This window comes from Aotus nancymaae, unplaced genomic scaffold, assembly GCF_030222135.1.
Source record: "Aotus nancymaae isolate 86718 unplaced genomic scaffold, 86718_ANA_hifiasm-v0.15.2.pri h1tg000108l, whole genome shotgun sequence".
Lineage (NCBI taxonomy): Eukaryota > Metazoa > Chordata > Mammalia > Primates > Aotidae > Aotus > Aotus nancymaae.
In genome coordinates, this window is record NW_026988523.1 from 35,613,396 (window position 1) to 35,640,882 (window position 27,487).

Here is a 27,487-nt window from a genome sequence, read left to right on the forward strand (position 1 = left end):
AGCCACGCCCACCCGCGTCCCTCAGCCTCCGGCAACCTCCCAACCCCCGCCCTGCTCGGTGACAGACATTCTGCCGCTTCCAGTCGGAGGCGCCCGTCGTGGGAGTGGCCAATCAGGGGCTTCGGAGAACGGAGAGGCCGGACCAGTTAGACTTGGCGGTTCAACTTCAACATGGCCGAAGCAAGCAGCGCCAATCTAGGTCGCGGCTGTGAGGAAAAAAGGCATGAGGAGTCGTCTCCGGAATCTGTGCCGCCCGGCACTACCATTTCGAGGGTGAAGCTCCTCGACACCATGGTAGACACTTTTCTTCAGAAGCTGGTCGCTGCCGGAAGGTAAAGTGGAGGAGCCGCAGTAGGAGGGTTTGTCCGCACGGAATTTCAAGTCCCGCGAGATCAGGACGGCCGCTGACCGGCGTGCGATCACGTGGGTCTGCGGCGGGGCGGGGCAGTCGGATCAGAAGACCCTGTCAAATCCTGAGCCGGAGGTGTCAGGGCATTCACGCACTGATAACCTGTAGCGGACCGGGATAGCTAGCTGCTGCTCCTTCCAGGAAGCCCCGTTTTCACTAAAACTTAAGGTGATTGGGAGGAAAGAGAGCCTTTGCAAATTAGAGCAGGGGTTGTTTTATTTTTATTTATTATTATTATTTTTGAGACAGGGTCTTGCGCTGTCGCTCAGGCTGGAGTGCAGTGGCGTGATCACTGCAGCCTCGACCTCCTGGGATCAAGCGATCTTCCCGCCCCAGCCTCCCAAGTAACCGGGACTACAGGCTCAGGCTACCGCGCCAGGCTACAGATCATGGTTTAAATCCCGGCCCACGACTATGTGAGCAAGACATAAGCCCCCTGTCCCTCGTCGGCTTCTCATCAGTCAAGTGGCAACAATAGTACCTTTCTCATTTTTGAGAATGAATTGAGTAAATACACCTAAGGCGCCTGGGACAGGACCTGCCACTAGAAAGATTTGTTATCTATTATGGGAATATCTTCTTCACTGGGAGATTGCCGGGACTAAATGTATTAACATAAAAAGAAACATTTTTCCTGTCTCGACTTCTACGTAATGTATCTGATTCAAGAGTTTTGCCCATGATCCCACCACCCCAGCACATCAGTGTTGAAATGCTTCCAGAAGTTTGGTGCCCTGACCACAGTCTCTCCTCCTCTAGCCCTCTCTATTCCCACTTCCCCGTTCTTTGGCTTCATCAGGACTCTCATCTTTTCCCAGTCCATCCCTCCTGGGTTCAGTACATTACCTTTCCTACACGTTTTGATCTTTCTCTTCACTCATGACTCATCAAATATTTGAGTACCTTTTCTGTGTCAGGTGCTGTGGATACCACAAGGCAGACAGGCCTCTGTCTTTTTGGAGCTTGCATTCAATGGACAGAAGCACCAACAACTTCATCACACAGCCTGGTAAGATAAGACCAGCACAGTGACTCATGCCTGTAATCCCAGTGCTTTGGGAGGCTGAGGCAGGAGGATCATGTGAGCCCAGGAGTTTGAGGCTTCCGTGAGTTACAATAGCCCCATTGCATTTCAGCCTAGGTGACAGCAAGACCCTGCCTTTAAAAAAGAAAAAAAAAAATAGGATGGTTAGGGTGCCCATTCTGAGAGGTGACATTTCAGCTGAAACTTGAAGAATGAGAAGGAACCTGTTTTTCTTTTCTTTTTTTTTTTTGAGGCAGAGTCTAGCTCTGTTGCCCAGGCTGGAGTGTAGTGGCTTGATCTCTGCTCACTGCAACTTCCACCTCCCACGTGATTCTCCTGCCTCAGCCTCCCAAGTAGCTGGGATTACAGGAGCCTGCCACCACACCCAACTAATTTTTGTATTTTCAGTAGGGACAGGGTTTCACCACGTTGCCCAGGCTGGTCTCAAACTCCTGAGCTCAAGCGATCCACCTATCTTGGCCTCCCACAGTGCTGGGATTACAGGCATGAGCCACTGTGCCTAACTGGAACCAGCTTTTTGAAGAATTTCAGAAAGAGCGTGTAGGCAAAGGGGACAGCTTGTGCAAAGTCTCTGAGGTAATCAGATATTCCAGGAACTGGCAGAAACCTTGGCTACCGCATAGTCATCAGAGTAAAATGAGATGAGGCTGAAGAGGCAGGTGACAGCCTTATTATGCAGGGCCTAGTTTGCCATAATAATGAATTTGATAAAATAATTTGTAATTACTTTTATGAACCAGTCATGGCACGTCATCATATGTCCCGGCAAGTTCCCTCCCTCGTTTATTTTTCCCTACTCATACTTGCCCTTGTCTCCCCTCCCACAGTCCCCACTTACTCTTGGTTATATGTCCTCCATTTATTTATTTTATTTATTTTAGAGATGAGATCTCTCTTTGTTCCCCAAGCTGGTCTCAAACTCAGAGGCTTCAGTGATCCTCCCACCTTGGCCTCCAAAAGTGCTGGGATTACAGGCATGAGCCACCATGCACAGCTTGTTTATTTAATGAGACAGGGTTTTGCTTTGTTGTGGAGGCTGGAGTGTAGTGGCACAATCTCAGCTCATTGCAACCTCTGCCTCCCAGGTTCAAGTGATTATCCTGCCTCAGCCTCCTGAGTAGCTGGAATTACAGGCATGCACCACCACACCCAGCTAATTTTCATTTTTTTTTTTTTTTTGAGACGGAGTTTCGCTCTTGTTACCCAGGCTGGAGTGCAATGGTGCGATCTCAGCTCACTGCAACCTCCGCCTCCTGGGTTCAGACAATTCTCCTGCCTCAGCCTCCTGAGTAGCTGGGATTACAGGCACGCGCCACCATGCCCAGCTAATTTTTTGTATTTTTAGTAGAGATGGGGTTTCACCATGTTGACCAGGATGGTCTCGATCTCTTGATCTCGTGATCCACCCACCTCGGCCTCCCAAAGTGCTGGGATTACAGGCGTGAGCCACTGCGCCTGGCCGGCAATTTTTGTATTTTTAGTAGAGACAGGGATTTCACCATGTTGGCCAAGCTGGTCTCAAACTCCTGACCTCAGATGATCCACCCCCCTCAGCCATTTATTTATAGTACAAATATTTATTGACCATTGACAGTGGCCCAGAGTTTGTTCTAGTTGTTGGACATATAGCATTGATCAAAATTGACAAGGTTCCAATCTTCATGGAGTAGACATTCTAGTACTGTAAAAAAAAAAAAAAAAAAGTAAAATTGAGCCTGGCATGGTGGCTCGAACCTGTAATCCCAACACTTTGGGAGGTGGAGGCAGGTGGATTACTTGAGGTTAGAAGTTCCAAGACCAGCCTGGCCAAGATGGCAAAACCCCATCTCTACTACAAATACAAAAATTAGCTGGACCTGGTGGCGCACCCCTGTAATCCCCACTACTTGGGAGGCTGAAGCAGGAGAATTGCTTGAACCCAGAAGGCAGAGGTTGCAGTGAGCCAAAATCTCACCACTACACTCCAGCCTGGGTGACAGAGCAAGACTCTGTCTCAAAAAAATAAATAAAATAGAATCAGGGTAAAGGAATAGAGAGCAGTGGGGAAGAGGAGTCAGGGTGAGGAGGAGGGTAAGGAAGTGGCATTTGACTGTTTGTATCCTTGTAAAATATGTTATATTTTTGTCTATGTATGTTTTAAATTTATATGAATGATATTGTGCTACATATGCCTTTTTTACTCAACAACATTGTTTTCAAGATCTAACCATGTCAGGCCAAGTGTGGTGGCTCATGCTTGTAATTCCAGCACTTTGGGATGCCGAGGCAGGTTGATTACTTGAGGTCAGGAGTTCGAGACCAGCCTGGCCAACATGGTGAAACTCCATGACTACTAAAAATATAAAAATTAGCTGGGTGTCATGACACGCACCAGTAAGCCCAGATACTCAGGAGGCTGAGGCAGGAGAATCACTTGAACCCGGGAGGCAGAGGTTGCAGTGAAGTGAGATTGTGCCACAGCACTCCAGCCTGAGCAACAGAACGAGTCTCCACCTCAAAAAAAAAGAAAAGAAAAAAGATCTAACCATGTCCTAAAAGTGCACATGGCTCATAGCTTCTTAGTGCTGCATGTCAGTCTTTGATATGCTTCCACCACTTACCCATTTCCTATCACTGACTCCTGGTTGCCTCCAGCTCCTCATCCATAACTTCTTCCAGGGTGAATGTCCTTATATATTTCCTCATGAGCTAGTGCTGGAATTTCTCTGAGACATATAACTGGGAGAGGGATCACTAGATCCTAGAGTTTACACCTACCTGTGTTCCGTCGGATTACGTTCCAGAAAAGCTGTTCTTGTCCCCTACATCCTCACCATCAGTGGGTTTTTATCATTCTAGTATTTGTCATTCTGCCAGGTATGAAAGGGTGTCTCATTTTAATTTCTATGTCCCTGATTCCTTGAAGGTTTGGGGATTTCTTCATGTACTTAGTCATTTTGGCTTCCTCTTCTGAGAACTGCCAGCTCATTTCCTCCAGCCTTTGATTTTCAGACTTTTTTAAAAATGGGGGGTTTTACTTGTTGATTTGCTAGAGTTCCTAGTATAGAAGGAAATATCTGTCTATTGGTTGCTAACTCTGTTGATGGTGTCCTTTGAGGAACAGAAGTCTTTTTTGTGTGTGATTTTTTGAGACTGAGTCTCATTCCGTCACCCAGGCTGGAGTGTGGTGGTGCGATCTCAGCTCACTACAACCTCCGCACCGGGTTCAAGCGATTTTCCTGCCTCAGCCTCCCAAGTAGCTGGGACTACAGGCACCCGCCACCACACCAGCTAATTTTTTTGCATTTTTAGTAGAGATGGGGTTTCACTGTGTTAGCCAGGATGGTCTTGATATCCTGACCTTGTGATCTGCCCACCTTGGCCTCCCAAAGTGCTGGGATTACAGGCATGAGCCACTGCTCCCAGCCAGAAGTCTTTAATTAAATAAAAAGCAGCACACATTTTAATTGTTTCCACTTCCCCCAAGAGGATGACGCAGAAGGGAAATGCAGTTATCCCTGCAGACCCTTCGTGAGCTGTATGGATCCTCGTGACTCTCCTTTTCTCAGCCTCTTGAGTAACTCAAAGAGCCATTGAAAAAATGCCAGATACTGCCTAATCCGTTTATTTTTTTATCCTAATTTTCATTTAATTACTTCCATTCATTTTTTTTTTTCACCTTATGATTTGTGCTTTTAGGGTCTTATTTTATTTTATTATTATTATTTTTTAGTTTTTTGAGATGGAGTCTCGCTGTGTCACCCAGGCTGCAATGCAGTGGCGTGATCTCGACTCACTGCAGCCTCCTCCTCCCAGGTTCAAGCAATTCTTGTGTCTCAGCCTCCCAAGTAGCTGAGACTACAGGTGCACACCACCAACCCTGGCTTATTTTTGTATTTTTAGTAGAGACGGGGTTTTACCATTTTGACCAGGCTGGTCCGAAACTCCTGACCTCAGGAGATCTGCCTGCCTCCACCTCCCAAAGTGCTGGGATTACAGGTGTGAGCCACCATGCCTAGCCCTTGGGGTCTTGTTTATAAAGGCTATGCCCAAATCTAGGTCACAAGGATAATCTCCAACGTTTTCTTCTGTTAGCTGTTTTTACTCTTTACTTCTTTTTTTTTTTGCTTTATTTTTTATTTTTTTCTTTTTTGCATGCACTTAGGGCATATACTCTTTACTTCTTTTTTTTTTTTTTTTTTTAAGAGGAGTCTCACTCTGTTGCTCAGGCTGGAGTACGGTGGCTCGATCTCAGCTCACTGCAACCTCCGCCTCCTGGGTTTAAGTGATTCTCTTGCTTCAGCCTCCCGAGTAGCTGGGATTACAGTCAAGTGCCACCACGCCTGGCTAATTTTTGTATTTTTAGTAGAGACGGGGTTTCAACATGTTAGCCAGGCTGATCTCGAACTCCTAACATCAGGTGATCCACCTACCTCGGCCTCCCAAAGTGCTGGGATTACAGGTGTGAACCACCACGCCTGGCATATATTTTTAAAATCTTTAACCTACTTGCTTTCCATGTAGTCTTTAACATTGTCAACCACTTCTCTGTTCTTCAGATTTCTCCCTTGGCTTCCGACTTCATTCTCTGCCCCTTTACCTCACTAGCTGCTCCTTCCTGGCTCCTCTTCCTCTTCCTGTCCTTTAAACATGTGAATGTTGCCCTCTCCTTACTTCACGCTCTCCTCCCATCTGATGTCTCGCTGCTGCAGAAGGCCTTCGGTGACTGTCCCTTGCTTCTCACCAGGGCTTCTAGGCCGTGCCTACCTCTTGTGCCCCGCTGCAGTCATACTCAGTCATACTGCCCTCCTCATTGCCTGGAACTTCAAGTGCTTTCCTGCCTTTTTTTTTTTTTTTTGAGATGGAGTCTCACTCTGTCACCCAGGCTGGAGTGTAGTGGTATGATCTTGGCTCACTGCAACCTCTGCCTCCCAGGTTCAAGCACTTCTCTGCCTCAGCCTGCCATGTAGCTGAGATTACAGGCGCCTGCCACCATGCCTGGCTAATTTTTGTATTTTTGGTAGAGACAGGGTTTCACCATCTTGGCCAGACTGGTTTCGAACTCCTGACCTTGTGATCTACCCGCCTCAACCTCCCAAAGTGCTTGAATTACAGGCATAAGCCACCACACCTGGCAGTTAATACAGACTTTTAAGATGTATGCAAATACTCGACTCTTCCCCAGCCCCAAGCCATTGAGTTAAAAGCCTTTATAGTCCTCAATCCCAAGAATGAAGTACTTATACCTGGGACTGGAGTCTGAACATAGTTAATGAGAGTTTATTCACATTTTTCTTATCCAGAGGGATATTTTAAGCCCCAGATAGAATTTCCCTACAGTTCAGCATATTTTCCATATAAATGTCAGTTTGAGAGGGTAGATTATATGATGCACCCCAAAGTGAGGAAACATAATTGGCCACGCTGGGCTTTCAGATCCCGTGGATCCACACCCTGCTGTCTTCCTTTAAGGCATCTTTCTTTAAGGTATCTTGTCTTGACTGAGGCAAAGACTCCCCAGTACATTCTCTCTCAGGCTTCAGAGCAGAGAAACATGGCCCTGTTGGAGCCTACCCTTTGTAACCTCTGCTTGTTCTCTGGAAATGAAGGGTTCTTTTCTGTCCCCATGGCCTCCTGAGCCATGTGAAAACCATTCTCCTGTTGAGCTAAAGCAGACAGACAAGGGTGCTTCCTTTTTGTGTTTTGTTACAAACCGAAAGCCACCAAGAGAGGCAGTCGGTTAGAGGCATCGTTAGTGGGGCTCAGATTGTGGCCCAGTTAGTACTATTCAGAGAGAAGCTGGGTCTGCTACAGCTGCTTACAGCACCCTGGCAACTGTGCCGCATGTGCTGGTTTATGGGGACTAAGGGAGCGAGAGACGTTTGACAGTTGTTTTTTTTCTTTTTTCTTTTTTTTTGAGACAGAGTCTCGTTCTGTCATGCAGGCTGGAGTGCAGTGGCTTGATCTCTACTCACTGCAACCTCCACCTCCTGGGTTCAAACAGTTCTCCTACCTCAGCCTCCCAAGTAGCTGGGATTATAGGCGTGCGCCACCACACTTGGCTAATTTGGTGTTTTTAGTAGAGATGGGGTTTCTCTATGTTGATCAGGCTGGTCTTGAACTCCTGACTTCAGGTGATTCACCCGCCTCGGCCTCCCAAAGTGCTGGGATTACAGGTGTGAGCCACTGTGCCTGGCCAACAGTTCTTAAACTCTTAGATGCCATACTTAGAGAAATCCTTGTGGTCTAGTCTTCTGGCCTGGGATATGCCGCACTTGAAGTGACTTAAAGTCTACCTCTGACAGTGACCAAGAAAAGAAAGCTAACTGCATTTGTAATGAACTCATAGAGTTTTAAACTAGTGGCAAAGACCGTTGGTGTTCATAGGAAATAATTCGTCACAGGAAAAAGAGTGGTTTAACATATAAACTATTCTGACTGTAAATGCCTCGGAAATATCTCATCCTCTTTGAATGTGCAGGTGATGTGTGCTACTGGTGGTGATTTGTTTCTGAAGGGTGGGCATGAGTCATCAGACTGTGGTGTGTGGCTCCAGGCCTGGCGTGCTCATACTCTCTCCTCCACATGCTTCCAGACCATCCACCTCTTTCTGTCCCTGCCGTTTCTGCCTTGCTCTGGGCGGCTGTCGTCTCAGCTGTGCTTCCTGAGTCCACCCCCACACAGCAGCCGAGTGTGCGTCCTAAGGTGTAGATCTGTTCACATCACCTCTCTGCTTCAGACCCTTTTCTAGCTCCTCCCATCATGATACATCCACACTCTAGACTCTGTGTCCGGCCCTGCGTGGAAGCCAGCATGGCCAGATAGCCTGGATTGAGTCCACCTGGCTCCATCACATGCTGGTTGTGTGTGACCGTGGGCAGGCTTCTCTCTGCCTCAGCTTCCTCGTCTGAAAAATGGGGGTGATGATGATAGAACCCATCTCATAAGGTCATGGTAAGGATTCAATGAGTTATGTAGAGTACATAGAACAGGGCCTGGCACTAGTCAGTCCTTGGTTTCTGGTTATTACTTCATCTTCACACACATGCACATGTGTGCACACACACACACACCGCCCTTCAGCTACACTGCCTGAGCTTACTACATGCTGCTCTTCTGTCCTGTAGCCACCTCCTGCTTCTGTCTCTGACATTGCTTCCTCTAGGGAGCCTTCCCCCAGCCCTTGCTAGGACCCCATGCTGTCTCGTACCCATTTTCCTGAAGGCTGATCTGCAATCCCTTTGATGGCAGGAATTGTACTGTCTCATCTTTGGGTTTGTACCACCGAACTTGGCCTGGTACCTGGTCGGTGCTCAGTAAGTGTCTGTTAAATGAATACAGTTATCCTGCTGGCGTTTTTTTTTTTTTTTTTTGAGACAGTGCCTTGCAGCCTCCGCCCCCTGGATTCAAGCAGTGCTCCCGTCTCAGCCTCCCAAGTAGCTGGGACTACAGTCGCACGCCACCACACCCAGCTAATTTTTTTTTTTTTTTTTTTTTTTAGTAGAGATGGGTTTTCACCACGTTGGCCAGGATGGTCTCGATCTCTTGACCTTGTGATCCGCCCGCCTCGGCCTCCCAAAGTGCTGGAATTACAGGCATGAGCCACCGCGCCTGGTCCCTGCTGGCATTTTTTATTATCATGCTAATATTTATCAAACCATAAGGCTTTCTCCATCTTTTTCAGGAAAAGTATCCCAATTTCAGATTTTTAAAGTTTTCCAGCAGTTTCCAAAGGAAGAAGCTAAACAATAAAAGGTTAAGTTAGTCCAAGAGACCAAATAACCTAAAGATATAATTAAGATTAATTTTAAGTATTTATTAATGGACACATTGTCATTGTACATATTTACAGGGTGCATATCTATGTTGTATAATGATCCAGTCAGGGTAATTAGCATGTCCTCTCATGGGTTTATCATTTCTTTGTGGTGAGAACCTTCAAAAGCCTCTCTTCTAGCTATTTGGTAATATGCACTATTTTACTGTTAACCGCAGTCACTTTACTGTGCAGCACCAGAACCTGTACCTCCTATCTAATTGTAACTTTGTGCCTGTTGAAAGACTAATTTTTAAAGGCAAAAAAATTTTTTTTTTTTTTTTTTTTTGAGACAGAGACTCACCCTGTCACCCAGGCTGGAATGCAGTGGTGCCATCTCGGCTCACTCCAACCTCCACCTCCCAGGATCAAGCAGCTCTCCTGCCTCAGCCTCCCGAGTAGCTGGACTACAGGCGTGTGCCACCAAGCCCAGCTAATTTTTTGTGTTTTTAGTAGAGATGGGGTTTCACCGTGTTAGCCAGAATGATCTCGATCTCCTGACCTTGTGATTCACCCAGCTCAGCCTCCCAAAGTGCTGGGATTACAGGCATAAGCCACCACACCCAGCCAGGAAAATCTTTTAATACAGCCATTCATCTTGAATCACTGGCCTGGAGATTTTCCTTTTATTTTTGTTGAGACATTTCTCTGCTGCTTCTTTCCTCCTCTCCCTTTCTTAGTCCTGGGGCTGCTTAGTGTACACAGGACTAGAAGAGAGAGAAAAAGGCCAAATGGAGACACTTTTTTTTTTCCTTTTTGATTCAAAGTCTCGCTCTGTCGCCCAGGCTGGAGTGCAGTGGTGCAATCTTGGCTCACTGCAAACTCCGCCTCCTGGGTTTAAGCGATTCTCCTGCCTCAGCCTCCCTAGTAGCTGGGATTACAGGCGCCCGCCACCACACCCAGGTTATTTTTGTGTTTTTGGTAGAGATGGGGTTTTGCCGTGTTGGCCAGGCTGGTCTGGAACTCCTGACTTCAGGTAATCCGCCCAATTTAGCCTTCCAAAGTACTGAGATTACAGGTGTGAGCCACTGCGCCCGGATGAAAAGCATTTCTTTTTTTTTTTTTTTTTTTTAGTTGGAGTTTCGCTCTTGTTACCCAGGCTGGAGTGCAATGGCACGATCTCAGCTCACCGCAACCTCTGCCTCCCGGGTTCAAGCAATTCTCCTGCCTCAGCCTCCCGAGTAGCTGGGACTACAGGCGTGCGCCACCATGCCCAGATAATTTTTTTTTGTATTTTTAGTAGAGACAGGGTTTCACCATGTTGACCAGGATGGTCTCGATCTCTTGACCTTGTGATCCACCTGCCTCGGCCTCCCAAAGTGCTGGGATTACAGGCGTGAGCCACCATGCCCGGTCGAGAAGCATTTCTTAAGAAAAGGACAGTTGTATAGTTGGTGAATAGAGGATAAAGAGCAGAAATTTCTGTCACGCCAGTCCCCAACTTTTTTTTTTTAATTTTAAATTTTCAGTAGTTTTTTGGGGAACAAGTGGTATTTGGTTACATGGATAAATTCTTTAGTGGTGATTTCTGAGATTTTGGTGCACCCATCACCAGAGCAGTGTACACTGTACCCAATGGGTAGTCTTTTATCCCTCATCCCCTTCCCACCCTTTCCCCCTAGTCCCCAAAGTCCATTGTACCATTCTTCTGCCTTTGTGTCCCCAGCGTCTGTTTATTTTTGTTCTCAGCCTTCCTGGCCCTCCACTCCTTCACTGGGACTGAAGTGCTGGTCCCCGCCTGCCCTCTGGTGGACAACCTGTGAAACAGGCCTTCAGTTGGGCTGCGTGCAGGTTACCACGGGGGAGGAAGGCAAGCCCTGGCTCCTTTTTTGGCTCCCTTAGCACTGTCTACCTTTTTTATCTTTCCATGCTGCCCTGCATAATTATCTGCATATGTAAACCAACAGATTGACAAACGACCAGAGCCTGATTCTGTGCTTAAATATTTTGAAGTCAAATTTATTTACATTATTTATTTATTTATTTATTTTTGAGATAGATAGAGTCTCTCTGTGTCTCCCAGGCTGGAGTGGAGTGGCACGATCTCCACTCACTGCAGTCTCCACCTCCCGGGTTCAAGTGATTCTTCTGTCTCAGCCTCCCAAGTAGCTGGGATTACAGGCGTGTACCACTGCATCTGGCTAATTTTTGTATTTTTAGTAGAGATAGGGTTTCACGGTATTGGCCAGGCTGCTCTCTAACTCTGACCTCGAGTGATCCCCCTACCCCCGCTTCAGCCTTCCAAAGTGCTGGGATTACAGGCATGAGCCACTGTGCCTAGCCAATTTTTTTTTTTTTTTTTTTTTTGAGACGGAGTTTCACTCTTGTTGCCCAAGCTGGGAGTGCAGTGGTGTGATCTGGAGGCTCCTGCCTCAGCCTCCCTAGTAGCTGGGATTACAGGCACCCACCACCACACCCAGCTAATTTTTGTGTTTTTGGTAGAGATGGGGTTTACCGCAATCTCTGGAGGTGAGCCTCTCGGGTTCAAGTGATTCTCCTGCCTCAGCCTCCTAAGTAGCTGGAATTACAGGCATGCACCACTACACTTGGCTCATTTTGTATTTTTAGTAGAGATGTGGTTTCTCTATGTTGGTAAGACTGGTCTCAAACTCCCAACCTCAGGTGATCCGCCTGCCTCGGCCTCCCAAATTGCTGGGATTACAGGCGTGAGCCACTGTGCCAGCCCTCAATTTATTTATTTATTTATTTATTTGTGGAGACACGGTCTCATTATGCTGTCCAGGTTGATCTTGAACTCCTGGGCTCTAGGGATCCCCCTGCCTTGGCCTCCAAAGAAAAAACAACAGGTTAAAAATCAGAGTTAATAGAGTCATCTCAGTTTTGAAACTCAGTAAATGTGGTTTTTAAAAGTTACTTTCATTTCTGATAAATTTAGCCTTTTTGGGGCCACAATTTGGCCTTTTCTCTTTAGTGGGAACAAATCCTGACAGCTGGTTTTTACCAGCTTGGTTTCTGCACATTCAATTGCCACAAGCCTCGTTCACTAGCACCTGCCCTCCACCAGGGAGGAGACTCCTTGGCTCTGGGGAGCCACGTTACTGACTATTCTATACCTCAGAGGGGCAGTGAGGACTGTTATTTTGAGATAAGAATAATTGTAGCTAACACAGAGCATCAGTATGCTGGGCACTGTACTGAGGACTTTATATATTTTACCTCACTTAATCTGCACGGTAATTTTGTGAGGCCTAGATTGTTATTTTCCCATTTGACAGAGGAGGAAACTGAGGCTATAGAGGTAAAGAAGTTGTCCGAAGTCACTAGCTGATGAGTGGTAGAGGTAGGATTTGAACCCAGGCAAAATGACAGCCAGAAAACCAGTAAAGTTACCCAGTATGCCCTGGGTAGCTGGGTGGCCTCTTTTGTACCCTTGGAAGCCAGGGCCAAGAGACCGTCCCATCGTGGGGTGAAGAGGGGCCTTGACAGAGAGGTTGCAAAGGAGGCTCCTGGGGAAGGACTCCTCTTCCCAAGCATTTCAGGTCCTGGGATCCTGGGCTCCAGGGTGGGCAGCCCAGGCCTCACCTTAGCCCCAGTTACTCAGTCTACAGAGTGTCTTACATGCTGTTGTGGATTTAACACAGTTCTGGGGACCCTGGAGATCCCAGCAGCATTGCAGAAGGCATTCCTGTCCACAAGGATATTATAATTTGTGTAAGAAGATAAAATTTGATACTTGGGGCAAGTGGTCATGATTTAAAAAATTTGTTTGGCTGGGTCCGGTGGTCCACACCTGTAATCTCAGCACTTTGGGAGGCCGAGGTGGGTGGATTACCTGAGGTCAGAAGTTCTAGACAAGTCTGGCCAACATGATGAACCCTCATCTCTACTGAAAATACAAAATTTAGCTGGGCGTGGTGGTAGGTGCCTGTAATCCCAGCTACTCAGGAGGCTGAGGCACAAGAATTGCTTGAAGCTGGCGGGTGGAGGTACAGTGAGCTGAAATCACACCACTGCACTCCAGCCTGGGCAACAGAGTGAGACTCCAAATGTTTTTCAGACAGAGTCTCACTCTGTTGGCCAGGCTAGAGTGCAGTGGCGTGATCTTGGCTCACTGCAACCTCGCCTCCCGGGTTCAAATGATTCTCCTGCCTCAGCCTCCCGAGTAGCTGGGATTACAGGCATGTGCCCCCATGCCCAGTTAATTTTTGTATTTTTAGTAGAGACAGGGTTTTACCATGTTGGTCAGGCTGGTCTTGAACTCCTGACCTTGCGATCTGCCCACCTCGGCCTCCCAAAGTGCTGGGATTACAAGCATGAGCCACTGTGCCTGGCCAAAAAAAAAAAATTTTTTTTTCTTTTTTTTTTTGAGACAGGGTCTCCAACTCCTGGGCTCAAGTGATCCTCTTGCCTCAATCTCACAAAGTGCTGGGATTACAGGCATGAGCCACTGCACCTGACCATGGAATTTTTTTTTATTTTTATTTTGAGACAGAGTTTCATTCTTGTCCAGACTGGAGTGCAGTGGCGTGATCTCAGCTCACTGCAACCTCTGCCTCCCGGGTTCAAGTGATTCTTTTGCCTCAGCCTCCCGAGTAGCTGGGATTACAGGTATGTGCCACCATGCATGGCTAATTTTGTATTTTTAGTAGAGATGTAGTTTTACCAGGTTGGTCAGTCTGGTCTCGAACTCCTGACCTCAAGTGACCCATCTGCCCCAGCCTCCAAAGTGCTGGGATTATAGGTGTGAGCCACTGTACCTGGTGAGTTTTTTTTTCATTTAATGTATCACTTTCCTACTTCTCCCTGAGTATATTTTTCAGAAAATCTACAAGGGCATTCAAAATGTTCCCAGTCTGCATTGGCTCTCAAGGAAGACATCGCCTTCCTCCTGTTCTCGCCAGCACTGGTGCCAATCTGGCTGCCTTTCTCCTTGGTTAAGCCACATTGTCCTGTTAGCATATATTTCATCATGTGTCTTTGTATGCATGTGTGTGTTTCTGTGGTCCTTCACTTTTATTGAATTATCACACCATGAAGGAGACTGCGGAAGACTTCACAGGCAGCACTGGCGGTCAGAATTTGCTTCACCCCTGCCCTGGGCCCTATCCGCTCTCAGCTGCCTGAGCTGAAGAGAGATGCATCCAGCTCAGACCCTGTGCCTGTGTAGGTTGGGAGGAGGAACAGGATCTCCCATATCTAAGCCAATCCTGTTTCAAGCCACAATTACCCGGTTTCAACTCCAGCCCCGCTTGGTCAGGCATCATGTGTTCCTCCCAGTAGCCACAGGACTGCGTGGCTAGTTGGGCCAGCAGCAAAACAAGATATCTGTGAGTCTGCTGAGGGTTGAAGGAATGCCCATCATCTATTCTGTATACAGTATTGTTTTTTAGGTACCTAAGTTTAGCTTCCAGGGTGTACTCACACGGAATGTGTACCACTGTAAAGGTGAGAGACTGCCACCCTGACCCGGAAGTGTATTGTAACCCGGAAGTTGCTTACAACCAGCTCTCTGAAAAAGAGAGCCCCAGTTTGTAGCGTTTGCCAATTTCCAAGGTGTAAATACTCCTAAGCCACCAACGTGGCATCACTATACACAGAGTTGAGAAAAGCTGGGCAGCAGCATACCTTGATCCAGTATTTGAACCAGAGACAATACATACAAATTGCCTCAAGAGCAGAGTAAAAGGTGGTAGAATGATTAGGAAGTGGTATGTTTGGGGGTTCGAGGACCTTTGTTTTAAAGATAATTTATTGTCAGTTTATGTAATTTAATTCTGAATAATGTCTGTGTTTCTCACGTGACCCAGAGTTCCTGGAAACTTAGCCGTTCTCTCTTGCAGGCCGCTGTGAGCCAGCTCCAGTTACCACTGCTCTTAGTCTCCACGTTTCCAGAAGCGTGGTTTTGGGGCAGGTTTGGTGAGGAGGCTTAAATAGCCATGAGAAAGGGAGGACCCAGCAGTGAATCCTGGCCGGGGTGGGGCTCTGCATTGGCGGTCAGGGCCCTAATGCCCTGTTTACCCAGTGGCCCACCGGCCTGATCCTCACAGCCAAGGAGCATCCTGACCTGTAGTGGAGGATCAGTGTGAGCTTTTGTGTGTTTGAAGACTCTTCCTTAGCTCAGACACTTTCTGCAAGTCATTTGAACAGGGCTTCGTCTCACCACAGCTGCTCCCAATTTAAAGATCCTTATGATACACTGTTAGTCCTATAACTCTGGCCTTTTTCTTTTAAATCACTCTCCACAAGTGATGATTATCACATACATGTGAGTTTCTGCATCTCTATCATCTTTCCTTCTCTTCCTCCTCCCGGAAGCTCCGGGAGGACCGTGTCAGTCTCATCTACCCTGAATACTCAGTTCCTGGTGGGCAATCAGCATATAGTAGACACTCAGTGAATATTTGTTGAAGGGGAAGGGCCTGAGAGAGTGGACAGAGAGACAGGCACGGGAGAGGGAGAAAACAGCGGGAGGGAGAAAAAGAATTTGTTTAACTTGAGTTTCTTTGTCGAAGAGGAATAAGCTGTTGGGAATATAGTGGATACCATTTGATCCTTCCAGCTGCAAGGGATTTATCAGTGAGGAGCTCTCAGCTGCTAGTGGCAGAGACCTCATTTAAAATCAGGCTTGGCTGGGCATGATGGCTCACCCCTAGACTCCCAGCACTTTGGGAAGCTGAGGCAGGAGGACTGTTTGAGCCCAGGAGTTTTTTTGAGACCAGTCTGGGCAACATAGTGAGACCCCGACTCTACAGAAAAATAAAAATAGAAGAATTAGCTGGTCATGATGGCGAGCAGCAGTAGTCCCAGCTACTCAGGAGGCTGAGCAAGAGGATACCCTGAGCCCAGGAGTTGGAGTTGAAGGTGGGAGTGAGCTCTGATTGTGTCACTGCACTCCAGCCTGGGTGATGGAGTGAGATCCTGTCTCAAAAAGAAAAATAGAAAATCAGGCTTCAGGCTGGGCGCAGTGGCTCACACCTGCAATCCTAGCACTTTGGGAGGCCGAGGCAGGTGGATCACCTGAGGTCAGGAGTTTGAGACCAGCCTGGCCAACATGGTGAAACCCCATCTCTACTAAAAATATAAAAATTAGCCGGGTGTGGTGGGGGGCACCTGTAGTCCCAGCTACTTGGGAGACTGAGGCAGGAGAATTGCTTGAACCTGGGAGGTGGATGTTGCAGTGAGCCGAGATTGCACTACTGCACTCCGGCCTGGGCAACAGAGCGAGAGTCTGCCTCAAAAAAAAAGAAAAAGAAAGAAAATCAGGCTTCAACAGTAAGAGAAATACATTACCTTGTGCAACAAGAAGCCTCAAATTGGAGCGGCTGCAGCTGGGTGTAAACTCTGCCCTCAGCCCAGGGGCTCATGGCTGCCAAACAGCATCACCTGGGCATAGTAATATCCTGCAGAGAGCCCCGGTTGCTTTCTATGCAGCTCTTTTTAGGAGTGAGCCAATCTTTTCCAGATGTCACATGCCCTGTCCTAATCCAAGTCCTTCAGGGGCACTGGAATGACCAGGGGCTCTCAAAGTGCGGTCCCCAGACCGGCACCATCAGCCTCACCGGGGAGCTTGTTAGAAACTGTGGAAGGGGTGAGAAGTAATCTTTAAGGGAGAAACACTTAAACTCACCTGGGGCTCTCCTAAGAGAGAGTGGGGATGCTGATGGGGCATTGATGGGGTTGACCCATCCTCAACGACTCATGCTTAGATGAGAGATTTGCATCCTCTGCCTTTAACCAGGGCCGTGAGTGGACAGAGCTCAGAGTCCTGTGATGTGAAGCGGAGGTGCGCAGGCAGGCAGGCTGATGGCCGGCGATGTGCTTGGCCCTCCTCACCTTTGCTTCTCTCCTTCCCACCAGCTATCAGAGATTCACCGACTGCTACAAGCGCTTCTACCAGCTGCAGCCTGAGATGACACAGCGGATCTACGACAAGTTTATAGCTGAGTTGCAGACATCTATCTGGGTGAGTGGCAGGAAGCCCAGCAGGTGCTGTTGACTTGGGCTCTGTCTCCAGATTGTCAGGCCCCTGGGGGCAGTGCCCCACCCTCTGCCCCTCTGTCTCCTCAGCCCCTAGAGCTGTCCTGGGTGCCCAGCAGGCTGCAGCACCCATCATCCCTCCCCTCCAAATGATGCAGGTACCTTAGATGCAGCCTTCACTCACTGTCCTGTATTGTAATTATGTATTTTATGTTGTCTGCCCTCTAGATCATGCAAACTCAGCAAGGGCTGATGGGGTCTTTTTTTTTTTTTAAGTCAAGATCTTAAAGGCCGGGCGCGGTGGCTCAAGCCTGTAATCCCAGCACTTTGGGAGGCCGAGGCGGGTGGATCACGAGGTCAAGAGATCGAGACCATCCTGGTCAACATGGTGAAACCCCGTCTCTACTAATACAAAAAATTAGCTGGGCACGGTGGCGCGTGCCTGTAATCCCAGCTACTCAGGAGGCTGAGGCAGGAGAATTGCCTGAACCCAGGAGGCGGAGATTGCGGTGAGCCGAGATCGCGCCATTGCGCTCCAGCCTGGGTATCAAGAGCGAAACTCCGTCTCAAAAAAAAAAAAAAAAAAAAAAAAAAAAAGATCTTATTCTATCACCCAGGCTTGAGTATAGTGGCATAATCATAGCTCCCTGAAGCCTCACTCTCTGGGCTCAAGCGATCCTCCCACCTTGGCTTCCCAAAGTCCTGGGATTACATGAACTACCAGCCTACAGGCTCTTTTAAAAAATATTTCCCACTTTAGGTCGGTATAGTGGTCTAAAATTTTAATTTATTTTCTTGAGGCAGAGTCTCGCTCTGTTGCCCAGGCTGTAGTGCAGTGGTATGATCTCAGCTCACTACAGCCTTTGCCTCCTAGGTTCGAGTGATTCTTGTGCCTCAGCCTCCCAAGTAGCTGGGATGACAGGTGCATGCCACCATGCCCAGCTAATTTTCTTTTTTTTAACAGAGACAGGGTTTCACCATGTTAGCCAGCCTGCACCCAGCCTATTTTCTTAATTGTAAAAGCCACATGTAGAAAAGTTGGAATGTTAAGGAAAACATAAAGACCCAGAACAAAGGCTGGATGCGATGGCTCACGCCTGTAATCCCAGCACTTTAGGAGACTGAGGCGGGTGGATCATGAAGTCAGGAGTTCGAGACCAGCCTGGCAAGCATGGTGAAACCCCATCTCCACTAAAAGTACAAAAATTAGCTGGGCATGGTGGCACACACCTGTAATCCCAGCTACTGGGGAGTCTGAGACAGGAGAACCGCTTGAACCCAGGAGGCAGAGGTTGCAGTGAGCTGAGATCATACCGCTGCACTCTAGCCTGCGCAACAGAGCAAGACTCTGTCTCAAAAAAAAAAAAAAGACCCAGAACAGAAATAAAATCTTACCAAGTGCTGTTAGCATTTTAGCATATTTTTCCCATGAGCTCGTCTAGTGTCATTACAGCTCTTTCCTCCTCTGTCTTAAGGAGGAAATCTCTGAAATCAAAAAGGAGGGGAACCTGGAAGCTGTCTTGAACGCCTTGGATAAAATTGTGGAAGACGGCAAAGACCGCAAGGAGCCGGCCTGGTGAGCGCGGGGCAGGGAGGTGAGAAGGCACGGGAAAGAGGCAGCAATTCAGCTTTTTTTTTTTCCCTAGAGTCAGGGAGTGTCTCACTGTGTTGGCCAGGCTCGTCACAAACTCGTGGCCTTAAAGCTGTCCTCCCACCTTGACCTCCCAAAGTGCTGGGATTACAGGCTTGAGCCACAATGCCTGGCCAGTTCAGCTTCTTGAAGGAGACTTCAAGACTGACCTAAGCAGGGAGTGGTGACTCATGATGCCTGTAATCCAGTTCCTCGGGGTGCTGAGGTGGGAGGGATCACTTGATACCAGGAGTTCAAGAGTTCAGGACCAACCTGGGCAATATGAGACCCTGCCTTTAAAAAGCTTTTTTAAAGGCTGACCCCATGTTCACCATATCCATGAGACTCTGGGCTTGTTGCCCCTGAGAGAAAACCTTTTGACAGGGACAAGTAGAGCAGACAGACACCAAACAGTAACTGAAAACAGTCGTACCACACAGTTCCCTTCAGGGGAGGAGAGGCCCAGTTAAGCCATGTTACCCAGGGGTTTAGGGAGGAATGGGGCCAGACTGAAGAAGCCTTCCTGAGGGAGCTTATTTAAGGACCTGTTGGGCCTGTGGGAGAAAGGGGTGGGGGAGTGAGAGGAGGCAGAATCATGAGGTTTGCAGTCACCATGTACATATTCCAGGCGTAGATGAGGCTGGCCTGGCAACTGGTTTTTATTCATTTATTCATTCAGCAAGTATTTAGGGAGCACCTACTATCTGCTCGATACTGTTTATTTATTTATTTATTTATTTTTGAGACAGAGTCTTGCTCTGTCACCCAGTTTGGGGTGCAATGGCATGATCTTGGGTCACTGCAACCTCGACCTCCTGGGTTCAAGCGATTCTCCTGCCTCAGCCTCCCTAGTAGCTGGGATTATAGGCGCACACCACCATGCCCAGCTAATTTTTGTATTTTTAGTAGACGTGGTTGGCCAGGCTGGTCTCAAACTCCTGATGTCAGATGATCCACCTGCCTCGGCCTCTCAAAGTGCTGGGATTACCAGGTGTGAGCCACCACGCCTGGCCTCAATACTGTTTTAAATGCCAAAGACGTAGCAGTGAACAAGACAGACAAAATACCGCTCTCCTGGAGCTGACATTTCAGCAGCAGCCGGCTGCCTGATACAACAAGTATAAGGTGGAGAAGTGGGGCCTGGGATGAGCAGTGCAGAGCAGGGGCCAGCAAGACCCCAGCAGCTGAGCCCCTGCCTCCTGCAACCCTCCCTCCCTTAGTAGGATCCTAGGCCAGAGGGAGTAGAAATCTTTTTTGTAATATTCAATTTTTAAAAATGCTTTGCAACCTTAATACTTAAGAGAATTAAGCTTCACAACTGAAAAAGAATTTTTTTTTGTTTTTTTGAGACCGAGTATCACTCTGTTGCCCAGGCCAGGCTGGAGTGCAGTGGTGCGATCTCAGCTCACTGCAACCTCCACCTCCCGGGTTCAAGCAATTCTCCTGCCTCAGCCTCCCAAGTAGCTGGGATTACAGGCGCCAGCTACCATGGCTGGCTAATCTTTGTATTTTTTTTTTTTTGTTTGTTTGTTTTTTTGAGACGGAGTTTTGCTCTTGTCACCCAGGCTGGAGTGCAATGGCGCGACCTCGGCTCACTGCAACCTCCGCCTCCTGGGTTCAGGCAATTCTCCTGCCTCAGCCTCCTGAGTAGCTGGGATTACAGGCACCTGCCACCGTGCCCAGCTAATTTTTTGTATTTTTAGTAGAGACGAGGTTTCACCATGTTGACCAGGACGGTCTCGATCTCTTGACCTCGTGATCCACCCGCCTCGGCCTCCCAAAGTGCTGGGATTACAGGCGTGAGCCACCGTGCCCGGCCTATCTTTGTATTTTTAGTAGAGATGGGGTTTCACCATGTTGGCCAGGCTGGTTGCAAATACCCGACCTCAGGTGATCCACCTGCCTCGGCCTCCCAAAGTGCTGGCATTTCAATGATGCCCAGCCACTGAAAAAGAATTTTAAAGAACTCATGGTGCCTCCACCCCTTGTGTAATCTTGCCTCTTCAGACTTGACTTTCTTTTTTTTTTATTTTTTATTGTGTATATATATATATATATATATATATATATATATACATACATACATATATATATTTTTTTTAAAGACAGGGGTTTCACCATGTTGGTCAGGCTGGTCTTGAACTCCCAACCTCAGATGATCCACCCACCTTGGCCTCCAAAGTGCTTGGATTACAGGCGTGAGCAACCACGCCCAGCCCTTGACTTTCTTTATCTTCCCACATCAGCCGACACTTCTGGGGGCCTCCCACAGTCTGGGCCCTCCCTCAGCAGCCACCCTCAACCTCTCCAGCTCAGTCTGATGGACTGGGTGCACCAGTAGGGCACATGGTCACAAGGACAGAGGCAGGGGATAGAAAGTCACCTCTAGCCCTGAAGTGTTATAAATGGGGGCGTGTCTGTGGAAGAGAGGAGGGGAATGTGGGGTATGGTCGGGAAGGCTAAGATAGGGGCTGAAGTGAGAAGGGGGAGAGGGTGGACCCCTAAGCATTGAAACCCAGGGACAGGAAGTGAGCATTCCTATGGGGAACAGGTCTTGGGAGGTGAGAGGGACCATGGGAGAGACCTTGGAAGCCAGCCCAAGTTGGGACAAGGTGGGCATGTCACCAAGTGGGCTCGGAATTTGAACCCTCTTCCACAAGGGCATTCCGCCTCCCTCATTCCTTGTGCCCCCTGTGGCCCTCCAGGCGCCCCAGCGGGATCCCAGAGAAAGATCTGCACAGCGCCATGGCACCCTACTTCCTGCAGCAACGGGACACCCTGCGGCGCCACGTGCAGAAACAGGAGGCTGAGAACCGGCAGCTGGCAGATGCCGTCCTGGCAGGGCGGAGGGAGCTGGAGGAGCTGCAGCTACAGGTCCAGGCCCGGCAGCAGGCCTGGCAGGTCAGTGTCCCAGCCTGCTTCTTCCTCTTCCTTCTCTACTGGGCCCTCTGAGATCCCCAAATTGGTGGTTTCCTCCCTTCCAACACAAGGGACCCCACAGGGAGTAGGAGAGCTTGCCCCCTGGGGACAGCCACCCATTCATTACCTGTCCTTGGGTGTGTGCAGTGGTCTCTGCCAGCCTCAGCAGACAGCCTTCCCCAGATCCTCCACCAGGCGCAGCTTCCCCTGATGGAGCAGGTGAGGACACAGACCCAGCGAGGGCAGGTGACTCACCCAAGGTAACAGCTCCTCCACGTCAGATTTGGAGTTAAACCTAGTGGTCATTCTACTGCTCCATGTCACCACTGCCCAACATAGATATATATATATTAAAACGGGTTTGCTGGGCATGGTGGCTCACGCCTGTAATCCCAGCAGTTTGGGAGGCTGAGGCAGGTGGATCACGAGGTCAGGAGTTCAAGACCATCCTGGCCAAGATGGTGAAACCCCATCTCTACTAAAAACACAGAAACAACAGGGTGTGGTGGCAGGCACCTGTAATCCCAGCTACTTGGGAGGCTGAGGCAGAGAAGTGCTTGAACCCAGGAGGCGGAGGTTGCAGTGAGCTGAGACTGCGCCACTGTACTCCAGCCTGGGTGACAAAGCCAGACTCTGTCTCAAAAAAAAACCCAAAAAACCGTGTGTGTGGTAGGGGGTTGGGTGGAGAACAAGAACAGAGGATGGGACAGTATGTTTTTAAATTGATACATAATATTTTACATATTTAGGAAGTGCATGTGATGTTTTGCTACATGCATAGAATGTGCAGTGATCAAGTCAGGGTATTTGAGGTGTTCATACTTTGGGTATTATTTGTGTGTTGGGAACAATTCAAGACCTCCCTTCTAACCCCTTTGTTTTTGGTTTAGTTCTGAGATGGGGGGTCTCACTATGTTGCCCTGGCCAGTCTCGAACTCCTGACCTCAAGCAGTCCTCCTGTCTCAGCTTCCCAAATAGCTGGGATTACAGGTGCTCATCACTGCACCAGGCACTTAGCAACTTTGAAATATATAGTACATTGTCACCTTACATAGAATTTACAACTTTTACCTAACTGTGTGTTTATACCATTAAACTATCTGTCTTCATCCCCCACCTCTTCTCCCAGCCTCTGTTAATTATCATTCTACTCTCTACCTTTATGAGATCAACTTTTCTCTGCATCCTCACCAGCATGTTATTTTTTGTCTTTTTAATAGTAGCCATTTTAGGCCAGGCGTGGTGGCTCACACATTTAGTCCCAGCACTTTGGGAGGCCGAGGCGGGTGGATCATGAGGTCAGGAGTTCGAGACCAGCCTGGCCAACCTAGTGACACCCATCTCTAAAAACACAAAAATCAGCTGGGTGTGGTGTTACCCAGCTACTTGGAAGGCTGAGGCAGGAGAATCGCTTGAACATGGGAGGCAGAGGTTGCAGTGAGTTGAGACCACACCATTGTACTCTAGCCCAGGTGACAGAGTGAGACTCTGTCTCAAACAAAAATGAAAATAAAATAAATAATATTAATAGCCATTCTAGGCTGGGTGCAGTGGCTCACACCTGTAATCCTAGCTTTTTGGGAGGATCATTTGAGCCCAGGAGTTTAAGACCAGCCTAGGCAACATTGGGAGGCTCTACAATAATAATAATAATAATAGCCAGGCATGTTGGTGCACACCTGCAGTCCCAGCTACTTGTGAGGCTGAGGCAGGAGATCACCTGAGCCCAGAAGATTGAAGCTGTAGTGAGGCATGATTGTGCTGCTGCACTCCAGCCTAGGTGACAGACCAAGACACTGTCTCCAAAAAAAAAAAAAAAGTGGCCATTCTAACTGGGCTAAGTTTGTATCTCTTTGCGTTTTGTTTTTTGTTTTTCTGAGACGGAGTTTCGCTCTGTTTCTCCCAGGCTAGAGTGTAGTGATGCAATTGTGGCTCACTGCAACCTCCACCTCACGGGTTCAAGCAATTCTCTTACTCCAGCCTCCCGAGTAGCTGGGATTACAGGCACCCGCCACCATGCCCAGCTAATTTTTGTATTTGTAGTAGAGATGGGGACTCACCATGTTGGCCAAGCTGGTCTTGAACTTCTGACCTCAAATGATCCACCCACCTCGGCCTCCTAAAGTGCTGGGATTACAGGCATGAGCCACCGCATCCAGCCTCATTGTGGTTTTGATTTGCATTTCTCTTGATAATGAGTGATGGTGAGTATTTTTTTCATGTATCTATTGGCCATTTGTACACCATCTTTTGAGAAATGTCTGCTCATGTTCTTTGCTCACTTGTTAATGGAGTTATTTGTTTTTACTGTTGTTTGTATTCCTTACATACTCTGGATATTAGTCCTTTGTTGGATTGACAGTTTGTGGATATTTTCTCCCATTCAACTGATTGTCTCCTCACCCTGTTGTTTCCTTTGCTGTGCAGAAGCCTTTGAGTTCAATATAGTCCCATTTGTCCATTCTTGGTTTTGTTGCTTGTGCGTTTGAGGTTGTGGCCACAGCTCCTTTGCCTAGACCAATGTCCTAAAGTGTTTCTCCCGTATTTTCTTTAGAAGTTTCATAGTTTTGGGCTTACATTAAGTTTTAACTTGTCTTGAGTAGATTTTTTTATATGGTGTGAAATATAGGGGTTCAGTTTCATCTGTCTGCACATGGGTATCCAGTTTTCCCAGCACTATTTATTGAAGAAGGTGTCCTTTCTCCATTGTATTTTTTTTTCTTTTTTTTTGAGACAGAGTCTCGCTCTGTTGCCCAGGCTGGAGTACAGTGGCATGGTCTCAGCTCACTGCAACCTCCACCTCCCAGGCTGAAGCCATTCTCATGCCTCTTCAGCCTCCTGAGTAGCTGGGATTCCAGGCGAAAGCTGCCACACCCAGCTAAATTTTGTATTTTTAGTAGAGATGGGGTTTCACCATGTTGGCCAGGCTGGTCTCAAACTCCTGGGCTCAAGCAATTTGCCCACTGCAGCCTTCCAAAGTGCTGGGATTACAGACGTGAGCCACCACACCCAGCCCAAAAATGTTGTATTTTAACTTTTTTTTTTTTGAGACAGTCTTGCTCTGTTACCCAGGTTGGAGTGCAGTGGCGTGATCTTGGCTCACTGAAACCTCCACATCCTGGGTTCAAGTGATTCTCCTGCCTCAGCCTCCCAAGTAGCTGGGATTACAGGCACCTGCTGTCACACCTGGCTAATTTTTGTATTTTGAGTAGAGACAGGGTTTCACCATGTTGGCCAGGCTGGTCTTGAACTCTTGGCCTCAAGTGATCCACCTGCCTCGGCTTCCCAAAGTGCTGGGATTACCCACTGTATGTGCTTGGCGCCTTTGTGACAATCAGTTGACATAAGTATATGGATTTATTTCTGAGTCTGTATTCTGTTACACCATTGGTTATGTGTCTGTTTTTATACCAGTACCATGCTGTTTTGGTTACTATAGCCTTGTATGATTTGAAGTCAGGTAGTGTGATGCCTCCAGCTTTGTTCTTTGTGTTAAGGATTATTTTGGCTGTCTGCCATTGCCCAAAATTTAGATAATGTATATATTAGAATGACTTGTAGAACCTTCATACATCTAACATATATTCTCCATGAAACAATTGTGTGTCCTTTGAGGGTGAACTTAAATTTTGAAAGTGGCCTGATGTCACTTGCGGCCACATTGGGTGAAGAAGGAGAAGATGATGATCAGGCTGGGTGACAGGTGGCAGCTTGGCTGCACCGCGATGAGACAGATTTTCCTGTTGGCTCAGAGTGCATTTCCAAGAGAAGCTTTCTAGTAGGGCTGAAGTGGCGGCGCCTCCGTCGAACTCTCTCCATCCGTCGTGTCAGTCTCCAGCTTATATCTACTTACAGCCTTTGACAGCCCCTTCCTAGGGCAACCCCTCATATTCCTGAGGGGTGCAGGTCCCCAAAATTAATGCCTCTTGGATCTCCCTGGTCTTCTCTTCCCAAGACCAGTTAGCTGCAGCCTGAAGGCCCTGCCACAGCTCAGGAAGGGCCCCAGCCCAGGAGGTGGTGGCAAGTGGAAGGCCAGCAGCCGCTCTGCTCCCTGTTGTCCCCACTCCCTCTGCTGTCCCCACTCCCTCCGCTCTCCTCACGTCACACACTGGCCTGGGGGGATTGGGCAGCAGGCATGAAAGTGGTAGTGACTGTGGCCCCCCCAGCCTGGTGCCATCTTGCAGGGCAGGCCCCATGGCTCCGAACTGTGTAACTCGAGCACTCGCAGGGCCCCCTGCTGGGTCCTCAGAAAAGGCGCTGCTCCACCATTGCCACTTAGTCACCATGAGGCCATGGGTCACTCCTGTCTCTGGGTCCTGGCTTCCAAACTGGCCAGATAATGATCCCAGGGCCTTACCAGCTCTGAGATTCAATGCTATCATAAGAGGAACAAAGCCCCCTGGTCTTAAAAGCCATGCCAACCGGGCACAGTGGCTCATGCCTGTAGTCCCAGCACTTTGGGAGGCTGAGGCGGGCGGATCACCTGAGCTTGGGAGTTCGAGACCAGCCTGACCAACAATGGTGAAACCTTGTCTCTACTAAAAATACAAAAATTAGCCAGACGTGGTGGCAGGTGCCTCTAATCCCAGCTACGTGGGAGGCTGAGGCAGGAGAATTGCTTGAGCTTGGGAGGCAGAGGTTGCAGTGAGCCCAGACAGTTCCACTGCACTCCAGCCTGGGCAACAAAGTGAGACTCCGTATCCAAAAAAAAAAAGTCATGCCCCACCAGTTCCAGCCACAGACCCTCACATTGTCTGACATGGGCCTGTGGATTGAGTGTTCAGTGCTGAGCCCTGTGTGGCCACTTCACAGAGCTGTTTTTTTCACAGCTTCTATGTCTGGAACTGAACTGAAAGTTTACTTAATTCAAGAAAGTTTCTCTGCTGGAAAGCTCTGTTGAGGTTAGAGATCAAAAGGCCACTCTGGGGACCCTTGCTGAAGATGGGCTCTGCTCTGGGGACTCTCAGCCTAGGTGGTCACAGAACCCAGCTTGCCATAAATACCTGCTGAATGGTGGGGACTTCCTAACGTGCCTTCGTCCTAACCCGCCCTGTGGGGCCCATGACTTGATCCATGGACTCCATCCATATTGTCCTGGGGGAAACCCCAGGCCTGGAGTCAGGGGCAGTGGAGGGCAAGGATTTGGGTTTTCTCATATTCCAGTTTGTCTGTTGTCTCCCATTGATTTCAGGCTCTACACAGAGAACAGAAGGAGCTGGTAGCTGTGCTGAGGGAGCCTGAGTGAGGAGACAGCCAGGCCCAGAAGCAGAGGGCAGTCAAGGTCAAGAGCCTGTGGTCCAGCATGCCTGGCCTGGGCAGGCTGCCTCTGAGAACGGCTGAAATGGTGCCCAGTCCCTCAGCAGTGATGGCATTTGGTGGAGGACTAGGCCAGAGCAAGCCTCACTGCCACTGTGCCTTTGGGGCACCCTTGGGGTTAGACACACACCCGCTTCAGATTCCTGTGTCTTCTACCTGGATAATTCTTGGCCACGCTTTCTCCTCTCGGTTCAGGTCAGCTCTGCCCCTCCGCCCGCTCCTGCTGGCTTCTGAGCCCTTTCCCTGGGCCTTGCTTGGAGAATCTGTTTTCAGTCTCCACTGATTGCCCCCTTGCTGGCCAGCCCAGGGCCCGTACCATGTTCTCCCACATCCGTAAATAAACTTCCTCTACCGCACTGTAATCTGTGAGGGCGCCTCCTCTGCCCGGCCTCTTGGGCCGAGATCTGCTCTTGGCTCCCGAATGCTGGCTCCAGT

General features: G+C 48.5%; 1 protein-coding gene across 1 annotated transcript; it reads left to right on the plus strand.

The window, feature by feature from the left end:
- Positions 1–126: 126 nt before the first annotated feature.
- PMF1 (polyamine modulated factor 1) lies at positions 127–27,414 on the plus strand. Its single transcript, XM_064370361.1, has 5 exons — positions 127–332; positions 17,068–17,173; positions 18,663–18,763; positions 21,523–21,718; positions 26,928–27,414. The coding sequence occupies exons 1-5, from the start codon at positions 172–174 to the stop codon at positions 26,979–26,981; spliced, it is 618 nt and encodes a 205-aa protein (XP_064226431.1). The 5' UTR covers positions 127–171; the 3' UTR covers positions 26,982–27,414.
- The last annotated feature ends 73 nt before the right edge of the window (positions 27,415–27,487 follow it).